The 11,267-nt window shown below is 39.8% G+C and overlaps 1 protein-coding gene across 2 annotated transcripts; it reads right to left on the bottom strand.

Annotated features, from left to right (window-relative positions):
• Positions 1–297: 297 nt before the first annotated feature.
• Positions 298–9,739, bottom strand: ldha (lactate dehydrogenase A4). Of its 2 annotated transcripts, none has more exons than XM_034084946.2 (8): positions 9,629–9,739; positions 7,554–7,679; positions 3,766–3,880; positions 3,458–3,631; positions 3,134–3,307; positions 2,863–2,980; positions 1,375–1,498; positions 298–1,287 (listed from the first exon to the last, which is right to left on the bottom strand). In XM_034084946.2, exons 2-8 carry the CDS (start codon positions 7,677–7,679, stop codon positions 1,123–1,125), a joined length of 996 nt encoding a protein of 331 aa, XP_033940837.1. In that variant the 5' UTR covers positions 9,629–9,739; the 3' UTR covers positions 298–1,122. The 2 variants fall into 2 exon arrangements, with proteins under 2 accessions (XP_033940837.1, XP_033940838.1); XM_034084947.2 differs by lacking the exon at positions 9,629–9,739 and adding an exon at positions 9,569–9,591.
• Positions 9,740–11,267: the final 1,528 nt, after the last annotated feature.

Here is an 11,267-nt window from a genome sequence, read left to right as displayed (position 1 = left end):
ATGTAAGTGTTTTCTCCGTTGCACTAATGCCAAACTACAGAAAGTAATTTAACATTTGTGAAGTAGCTGTAATTTAGAATCCAGTGGTTGGTTATCAATGATCAAAGACTAAGTACATCTTTTTGAATGACTGGTATCTGTTAGCAAATGTAGCAGAATCTACCACTATGTTCACATTGTGCTGATTTCATACAGGAGTTTCAGACTTTGATCTCTCATAAAAACCTCCGTCAACAATCCCAAGCTGCCTTTTGCTCGCTTGCATGACAAACAGTTAAAAAAAGGACAACGAACATGTTTCACTATCCAGGCAGATTTATTCAATGTTGCAGCAAAAAATAATCAATATCTAGCTGCCATGACAGGTACAATTCCTCACATTAATACATAAATAACACTTTACTTTTTCTCTTGATGACTTTCCCAGAGTGAAGTCAAATAAATATAAAACCCTTTATGGTATTTATGGTGCGCAAACAAACACCTTCCAAGATCATTAGTTTGTTATGATTTATAACCTGATTGTAGCTGACTCTTTCCCATTTGGTTCTCTGTTATCTCTTAAGAGTTACATTAAGTCACTTTGTTGGCAGCCATTCTAATTCTCCTTTCTAACCAGCATCTTTTAAAATCGACTTTTAAAATATCTTTCTGTCAGTGCACTTGTGGTTCGATTGGTTAACAAAGGCTTCAATGCCAACCAGTAAAAGTAGCATTGATTACTCAAGGTACTTTGGTATCACAGGGCTCTATCCCAGTGATATGTGCAGCAGCGTTATGACTAAGTAGGAAGCTCTCCTCATAGTGAATGGAATGTCTCCATTCGACTCCAAAATAAAGAGATGACCAAGTGGAAAAAACAACTGGCAACAATCACAGAACACACAGAATAAATACAAACTACAGACAAGGAGTGCAGAGAGAAGCATTAACAGGGCACAGAAACATTACAGTACATACAGTGGTTACGCTTACAATGTAGAGGCCACACTTTTCTTGTGTCGACAGGACGACAACAACAGATGTTTTAATATCTCAAGTTAGAATCTAGCCTCCACTGGTTTAGCTACACAAACTTGTTGCAGTAAGAGGTACAGGAGGAGGGAGTCAGAGGAAGGCTCTTCACAGGGTGAGCTCCTTCTGTACGCCCCACAGGGTCTCGGCGCTCTTCTGCAACTGCTTCTCCTCTTCGGCCTTCAGGGTCATGTGAATCACATCTGTCAGGCCGCTGTTGCCCAGGACACAAGGGACGCTCAGGAACACCTCATCCTTCACTCCATGCATGCCCTGTCAGAGGAAGGGGTTAAAAGAATGTTCAGTATGTGGATGCAATCCGATGAATTGTATGATATAGGATTTGACCAATCTTTTTACCTGGACCAGTGTTGACACAGGGTGGACTTTGTGCATGTTCTTAATGATGCTCTCCACCAGGTCAGCTACAGACATGCCAATGGCCCAGGAGGTGTAGCCCTTCAGCTTAATAACCTCATATGCCCTGCGGAGAAAACACAAACAAAAGTCAGAACAGCATGTTTCCTGGACAAAAGACAAACATCTGTGTGCTTTGGTACTTGGCACTGTTTGTACGTTGTCAATTGAAAATTAGCTCAAAAACATAAGGCCTAAATTCAAAGAGAACACTTTTCTTACGGAGTGTTATTGCAATATAAACAATTTACATGTCCAGGCTCATTTGGCTGGCCAGAATGAGATAGAGAAAGTAATTTGTACTTGTACAAACAGCAGTGCAACATAAACATCCCTTTTCTCCCTTCGTCTCTCTTTTATTTCCTGAAAATCAAGCCTTGTGTTATACTATTTTACCTCCTTAAGAACTCAGCTACTTGCATATAAATAAGGTGGACTGACAGTGACATAATGGTAAAGTATCAAAGTTTACAGGGTAAACTTTAACACAACACACAGAAGTATTATACATAGCAATGCTATTATGTTGGTATGGTTAGTTAAAAAGGTAGGGTATGTAAGAATGGAGAAACCAGCTCGAGTGAGCTAGAATTACACAACCGAAACAAAATCTGCCCCTTCCTTCAGACTTCCTTACAGAGCCCCTCCCCCACCACACACGAACGCGCACAGGACCAATGAGGGCACGAGATAAGTTTGTGCACAGATGGAAGGCTGACAGGCAGGTAGGCCATCCAGTTATTTTAGCCGGGCCGGCTCAGATGATTGGTCATGCTTTTTACAGCGCTACAGCTTCCACAGATGACATTTTTTGTATGTATTTATTGTCAAAGCATTTAATATATTCATTGCTATCGGGATGTTAAGAGCATTCTGTGGAATATAACAAAAAGTGTTTCTGAAGTGAATTACCTACCCCACCTTTAAAGTCTTCAATTAGGGCGAACCTGTCTTTTATCAGGATTCAATATTGTCTGGCGTTTCATTAATGCAAAGCCATGAGGACAACTGCGCAGTATTATGTTACGGGGACAAGCTTAGCTTTTGTGTTTGCACTGGCTGCCAGGCACCAGTAAGCCAACAGCACAGCAGTGTTCTGTATACCCACCTCTGCTTGCCTTTTGGCCCACATCACTGATTACATTCCTTTCCAGGGCTAGTGAGCTCCACTGGATCTTGATCAAATTGTGTATGTATGTTTTTGATATTTTTGTAAATAGGCAACTGTCACTGTAAGCCAATACATCCTATAAGTGTGTTTTAATAAAACATAATATGTATGGCTTCAACCTCAGATGAACGGATGACCTGTATGCACATGGCCGATTGATTTGCTGATAAGATTCATCAGTGTGGGAGAAAGAAAAATGTGGTTTGTGGGGAAGTTCTTTCAGGTCATTGGTGGATTACTGGAAACTATTGTTTACTCACCCATCAACCACCTCTTTGTGAATAGCCTTCCAGTTCTCACCGTCACCCTCAGTCCCCATCTGTGGGTTCAGACCCTGCAGAGACACTCCAGCAACATTCACACCGCTCCAGACAGGCACTGTGAGAAACAAACACACACGTGATAAATTAAATGGAGAATAAATGTAATTGTGGCAAAATGATGCAGCTGTATTGAACGATTTGCAGTACACCAACAAACAGGAACACTGGAAGGCTTGCAGACATTTTATTTTTAGTCGGAGCTTCATACCACTGGAGTCTCCATGTTCTCCGACGATCCAGGCGTGGCAGCTGGAAGGGTGGAGGTGGAGCTTCTCTCCAATGAGGTGGCGGAAACGGGCGGAGTCCAGGTTGGTGCCAGAGCCAATGACGCGGTGACGGGGGAAACCACTCAGCTTCCAGGCCACATAGGTCAGGATGTCCACTGAAAGGGTAAAGGGGACAACTCTTCCAAATTAGAAAGGTGATACCAGTACCCCCCTCCAGTACCCCCAAACACTATTTCAAGCCACAACTGCTCTTCTCACATGTCCTTCCCTCCCTCCCTCCCTCATTCAAACCCCGCCTGTCTAACCTGGGTTAGAAACCACCATCAGGATGCAGTTGGGGCTGTACTTGACGATGTTTGGGATGATGAACTTGAAGATGTTGACGTTGCGCTGCACAAGGTTCAGACGGCTCTCGCCCTCCTGCTGACGGGCTCCAGCTGTCACCACCACCACTTTGGAGTTGGCTGTCACACTGTAGTCTGAAAATCCACAAAACAAGAAGGGTTCTAATGGAGCTGCAGAGTTATAGTTTCAGTGAGAGTCAAGTTTACATACCAGATTTTAAATAAATTATTCAGGAGTTAAAAGGGAAGATATTTTTGTGCTTTCTCACCTTTGTCTCCCACAATCTTTGTCTTGAGGAAGAGGGATCCGTGCTGCAGGTCCATGACCTCACCCTTCAGCTTGTCCTCCATCACATCAACCATGGCCAGCTCATCACACAAGTCCTGTTTGTATAAATATATATAATGAGTCATTCTGGCAATGTCTGAAACTTACAAATACTTTTATTCTTCAGTTAATCAGTCCCAGAGTCATTCGGAATATAAAAAAAGACAGAAAATAGTGAAGAAATGTCCATCCCAGTTTCGCAAAGTCAAAGATAATGTCTTGTATTCTCAGTCAGAACCTAAATATATTCAGTTTAATATGATATAAAAGCAGAGGAAAGCATGAACTCCATATTTGAGGGTCTGAAAATATTACTTTAATGATCAAGTAAGTAATCATCAACTGTTTTGGTTGATTAAATCATCTGGTAATTCTGAAACCCATACACTATTTAAGAGTAGCTTTTATTTCATCAATAAAGCTAGCCCCCATGCCCCTCGCAGAATTGCAGGCAACATTTTTTAGAGCCCTAAATCCAAAATGGCTGCCATCAACATAGGTTGAAAATGAGCTTTTCAATGTTTTGGCCTACAATGTTGTTCAATACATGGTTTCTGGCACTTTTTGGGTCGAGGAATTCATATTTGATGTTGTGTTCTTCTTTCCTCTTTCAGTCTTTATTTCGAACAGATTAAAAAATAACAAATGTGAAAAACAGAATACCGTATTGTTATAATACAGTATTTATCCACATTCATGGTAATATTTGTAAATTCAAAAAAACAAAACAAAAAAAACTCTTCATATTAATAATAATAATAAATCATATGTGTCCGAAAGGGAGTAGGAGGAAGCAAATGCTTATTAATTCCCACCCCATACTTGATCAATGATTGTCCTTTAAATCATTATGCAAGTTATTCCTACATACATTTACACATACAATAATTTCTCATCTTCAATCACCTTTCTTCATTCTCACATTTTTCCAAAAAAGTGTTTCTGTACATTTTAAACTGAATTATGCTTGTGCTTCGTTTTAACTCCTGCTCCAAACCATTCCATAAAATCACCCCACAGATAGTTAAACTCATACTTCTCAGTTGTTCTGACCTTGACTTGTTTAAAATGTAGATTTCCTCTCAAATTATACCCACCCTCTCTGTCTACGAACAATGTTTTTAATTTCCTAGGAAGTAGATTATGTCTGGCTCTGTACATGATTTGTGCCATTTTAAATGTAACCAGATCAATGAACTTCAATATGTGTGACTTCAAAAATACTACATTAGTGTGTTCAAGATATCCAACATTATTGATAACTCTAACCCTTTTTTGTAATGTGCATAACGGCTGTAGGTTGGTTTTGTACGTGTTTCCCCAAATCTCCACACAGTAAATCAGATATGGCAATATTAGTGTGTTATATAGAGTATGCAATGAGTTGTGGTCCAGAATGTATCTGGCTTTTCCCAATATTGCGATAGTTTTAGCCAGTTTTGCTTTTACATGAGTGATATGAGGTTTCCAGCTGATTTTGTGGTCTCAAACCACACCAAGGAACTTAATTTCATATACTCTTTCTATGTGTATGTTATCTAGTATTAATTGTATCTGTGGATTTGTTTTATGTTTTCCAAATAACATAATCTTTGTTTTGCTTATATTTAATGATAATTTGTTTGTGTCAAACCAATGTTTTACTTTAATCATTTCTGCTGTTATCAACAGCCATTAGCTCTTTCAAATTGTCACCGGAACGAAAAATATTAGTGTCATCTGCAAATAAAATTTCAATATATTTGATACTCTGCAAATGTCGTTGATGTATATTATGAACAGCTTTGGACCCAACACGGACCCCTGAGGTACCCCACAAGTTATGTTCATGTATTCTAATTTATGTTCACCAATTTCAACAAATTGTTGTCTGTTGCTTAAATAATCTCTCACCCAGTTTAATCCCACCCCTCGGATACCATACCGTTCCAGTTTTATCAGTAAAATATTGTGATATATGGTGTCAAATGCTTTTTGTAAATCTATAAATATTCCCACTGCTTGTTTTTATTATTCTCGATGCAGTTTGCCATTTTCTCACTTCATTCCATAGATGTTGATCTATCTTTCCTGAATCCATATTGACTGTTGTCCAAAAGCTGATGTGTTTCCATGAAACTGTCAAGTCTTTTTGTAAAAAGCTTTTCAAGGATCTTGAAAAACTGAGAGAGCAATGAAACAGGTCTGTAATTTGTGTAATGGTGTTTATATAATGGTATAACTTTTGCTATTTTCATTTTATTTGGGAATTTACCAGATTGAAAAGACAAGTTAAAGAGATGAGTCAATGGTTCTGCAATTTCTTCAATAATGTTTTTTACTATAATCATATCAATATTATTCCAATCGGTTGAGGATTTGCTTTTACATTTTCGCACAGTATCGATGATTTATTTTTCTTCGACTGGTGTGAGGAAGAAAGAGCTATTGTTTTCATTCCAAAAGGTCTGTATCTCCCCCTTTAGTTGTTTCTACGGTTTTAATTTTTTCTGCCAGATCTGGCCCCACATTTACAAAGAATTCATTAAAACCATTAACCACATCTTCTGTATTATTAATAACATTATTTTTGTCCACAAAAAACTCAGGGTAACCAGAGCTTTTTGCTCCATTTCTAATGACACTATTTAATACTGTCCATAAACCTTTCATATTATTCTCTAATATTTTATTATAGTATTCTTTTTTACATATCCTCAGAATATGGGTTAATTTATTCTTATATCTTTTATATTTATTTTCTGCTTCTGAAGTTCTATATTTTATGAATTGTCTATATAGTGTATTTTTCTTTTTGCAGGCGTGAGTTTGTTTGTGTCTCTCTCTGCATTGTTTCACAGGACAGTTTGTCATAAAGTGCTTTAAAGATGTTTAGAAATTCATCATAAGCCTTGTCAATATCGTCTCTCTCATCTACTACCCTCCAATTCTGCTTTAGTAAATCATTCTTAAATGCAATTATGTTATCTTCAGTTCTCAATCTTTTGTATTTGAAATGGCTGGCGACTTTCGGTTTCTTAGAACTGCAGTGATAGACAATAAAAACAGGTAAATGATCACTTATGTCACTATATAATAGTCCGCCTACTGTATTGTTTTCCATAATGTTTGTGAATATGTTGTTTATTAATGTAGCAGAATGAGAAGTGATTCTACTAGGTCGGGTAATTTTAGATGATTTATATATTCACAGTAGCTGGTATAACATGGATATAAAGTCTCGAAACACACCATTCATCTCTGCCTTGACTGTTGAACAGCATTGTTAGTTGTAAGACCTGTGACCTAGTTTCCCTGAAACTCTTTTGTTTCTGATTTGGAAAGGATCCAGCTTCCTTGCATGAGTTGAACAGGAATAAACAAGGGAAATGCAATGTTTCCTGAGAATTTCTTTATAATTGGAAGCTTGCAGTTTTTTAAAATGTTAACCAAGCATTTCACACGCAGTCAGTTTCCAGTAGATAGCACACCTTTAAAAAGTTAGTTTGACTTTAGGTTTCTCAGTTTAATTCCTTTATTACTTCATCTAATCTGAAATCATAGAACTTTCTAATGCTTATCTAAGTTTGTTCTTTTCCAAGGGTTTACCCTAAGTCTTATGAGTTATTTAGCTTGATGTATTTTTCACTGTACTATCACTGTTTGAAAGCTGTCATCCCATCTTCTTTCCCTTGATGCTGATTTCACCAGCTCTTTTACTCAAACACACATCCCATCTTTGTGTCTCACCTTGAGCAGTATGCTGATGGCAGAGGCCATGCCCACCATGCCGACCCCCACCACCGTCACCTTGTTCCTGCTGCCAACAGGCTCCTCTTTCATCACATGGCTGATCAGCTTCTCCTTGGTGGACATCTGTGTGAAAGTAGAGAGGTGTTATGAAAACCAGATAAATAAAGGGGCAGGAGGGGGGGACGAGTGTGGAAACAGAGAGGCAGTAAAGGAGTGCTACATTACGTATGCGACAGTTTGAATGGGTTGTTCCCCGGCGTACGTGACTGCTCTCTCATCTAACCATTCGTCAAAAGAGGAATTCCCTCTTCATCTCAGAAAAATGATTGAAATTGTGCCCTCCCCCTGACAACCCCAATATCCGGTTCCCTTCTCCTTAAGTCAACAACTATTATCTCTTGTTTACTTCCTTAAATGGCAGTAATTCTTGCTTCACAGGGCCATGCTGGGTCTCTATGGCTACCACTGCCTGGAAAAGTACTACAACCGGTTTCCATCCAGCAAAGACCATCCCCCACTCACTACTATTTGTGTTTCCTGGTCAGCCAAGCATGGCTGAGTGCTCGCGCTTACAGGCTATTACATCAGCATGACTAGCCTGGATCTTCAGTGATGTGGAGACGAGCACGTAGTGTAGAGCCTGACAGGATTAATGCCCTGTAATACCTTCCTTCAAAGAGTGTTTAAGACCTCTGCATGGGGAATTTGCACACAATAGTAGGATAAGGTAAGTAGGAAAGACATACTCAATATCCCTTTATCCGATTATCTCTCGCTCAAGAGAGCGAGATTTGTGTTAATCTTCGGATTATATACATTTTTGAGGATTTAAAACAAGTAGCTGTTATACATAACTGGACCACAAAAACGTCTCTGCAAACTTGCATTATCATGTTTCCTTGTACATTATGACATTTACTTAATTTGATCAGAAACAGGTCAGTGGGGGTGTACTTAGCTCTGATGGGGTGTCAGGTATCACGGTTGAGGGCCAGTAGCTGTCCTTTACTTACACCATTGGCAGGAGACTGTGGGTATATTTGTCTCTGCACTTTTGAATTTTAGACTATATGATCAGACAAAACATCAGTATATCCAAAAATTGATTTGCTTAAAATGCAGGAGTAACTTTAATAGCTTGATTTAGTTTCCACTGTGAAGTCACAGAATTTAGTTAGAACATCTAGAAATAAGAAATACAAATTGAAGTGAGATGGGATATCATTTAGGATAAAAAAAGAGGGAGGCTTCAAACTGTAAACATGTTGAATAATACACCATAACAATTACATGAACGCAAATCTGGCAAATCACTGATAGTGATAGTATAACTGCAGCACCAACAGTGCTCCTACCAATCTGCTTTCCCATGGGCCAGCAGATGGATGCCACAAGTGATCTATGTCAGCTTCATTTATGGCCCACTGCTGTGTGGATGCTGGTCTCCATGGGCAGCAGAGGACATGATATGCTGTACAAATTGTGAAGACCACTGAGACAAATGTAACATTTGTGATATTGGGCTATATAAATAAACATTGATTGAGGACATGGTGTCTTCTTATGTAACACTGCGTATATTGAATCAACATACAACCTGATGTAACAACAGAAACAAAAAACTTTCACTTAAGGGTTCTTATATTAACGATACTATTGGGGTATTTCTAATAGAATATTTCATAACCGGTGTTCCTACAATTTAAAGCATCGTTCTTAAAACCCATTCATTTACTGGCATCAGAGTCACCGCAACAAGTAAATTACGCAGACGGGCTTACATCCTGTTGCTTCGGTCACTCTGTTTCACAAACATAAATACACACATTTTACACTTGCAGCCAAAAGGGTAACCTGTACAAAAACTGAAGATGAATGCCTGCCTCACTAACAACCAATCAACATGATCGATACTGATCAGCGACACGCCCATCTGCTATCTTTCCAAAATGCGCATCCAGTCCCCCTTTAAACCACTCTCAATGTGCCGGCGAATGGCTCGTATCACTCACTGAGATGGCTGTAGTGATGGCTGTGGTGTAGGCTGCCGTGGGATATGTAATGTATCTTACCTTGAGTTGTTCAGTTAGAGAGGTGGAAACACGAACTGGAATGTGTATGCTCCTCCTGAGTTCAGCTTTTCCGCAGAAGTGGTGGTGCAGAAGGGGAGTCTCCCGGTATTTAAAGACAGCCTCCTCCTTAGACGTCACGTAATGTCTGATTACGTGACATTCTACACGCGGGGCGCGTGCTGAATGGCACGTAGGCCCATTCCCAAACCGCCCCCTACACCCTACCCCTCCGTTTGCGCGTTCACGCGGAGGGTCCGCCATATTGAGGGCTGTTCCAAAGCAACGAGTGTGGAGGGGGAGTGGGCTAGCAAGCCCTCAAACAGCGAGGCTGCAGTCGGATAGTTTAAAAATCAGCTCCTAAGTTCTAACCCTATCGTCTATTCCTTGACCTCTGAGTGAAACGTCACGGGGTTAAGGGATAGTGGATAGGAGAATTCAAAAGGACTTAGGAGAAGAGACTGCGGTACTTTAGAGAATCGAATGCACTTTCACTATCCAACGTGTTTCTGATGCGCCAGCAGACGTCCTGAATGTGCGTCTGCTGCTGTGGGGAAACCACAGTTTTCTATACAGCGGACTACAACATGGATGTTTAATAAGAACCACGGACTACTGTAAACTCATCCAGAGACTCTGCACCGTGCTCTGATGCTGCTGCTTTGTTTTATGAACGTGGACAACAGAGAAACATATTCTTCATGACCAAAGCTGGAATTGAAATAAAAAAGGAAAGTGAAACTTATGCTCGTCCCCCTCTCCCTCCGGTCCACATTAATACAAATGATCCCAATACGTATGATTGTATGAACTAAAGATCTTAAAATCAATACAAATGTATTTATTATAAACGTTAGTCCTTAACATCTATCACTGTGTATATCACCATTCAAACATCTTTTAGAAGTTGAACAACCCCCACACAGCTCAGTAAACTCTGTGAAATGTTGACTTTATTTGATAATTTCAGTAAAAACTAACGTTCATATTTCTCTTTTTGATTATAATACTGATGAACGTTCAAAACAAAGCACTTTGGCAACTTACCACCTATGTTTTAAAAAGCTTAATAAGCACCGTAACTTTCATGATATCATTTCTCGCTCATAATCGGTTGTTTCCGTGAACGGCCGACTGTTGAGTGACGGCAAATGCTGCGGCTGCAATGCATTGTGGGGCAGCATTTTCTCCTCTCCTGTCGGTTAGCGAGGTCCAGTGGTTCCTAAGCTAAAGGAGGTTATAAAGGAAGTTTGAAACCTCCTTTCCTATCATTCTCATCATTCTAGAGAATTCGAACGGCACTTATCATGGCTGCCACTGAGGGCCTTCCGGGTCATTTCACTCCTTTAGGAAGGTTCCTAAGCTAAATGGACTATTCGACTTCAGCCCGGTACTTTAGAAAATCCGAATGCACTTTCACTATCCGACGTGTTTATGATGCGCCAGCGGACGTCATTGTGTGCGTCTGCTGCTGTGGGGAAACTATGGAAACCAGAGTTTTCTATAGCGGACTACAACATGGATGTTTAATAAGAACGAGGGACTACCGTAAACTCATCTAGAGACTCTGCTCCGTGCTCTGATGCTGCTGCTTTGCTTTATGAACGGGGACAACAGAGAAACATATTCTTCATGACCAAAG

This window comes from Pseudochaenichthys georgianus, chromosome 6, assembly GCF_902827115.2.
Source record: "Pseudochaenichthys georgianus chromosome 6, fPseGeo1.2, whole genome shotgun sequence".
NCBI lineage: Eukaryota > Metazoa > Chordata > Actinopteri > Perciformes > Channichthyidae > Pseudochaenichthys > Pseudochaenichthys georgianus.
This window is presented reverse-complemented; position numbering and strand designations above follow the sequence as displayed.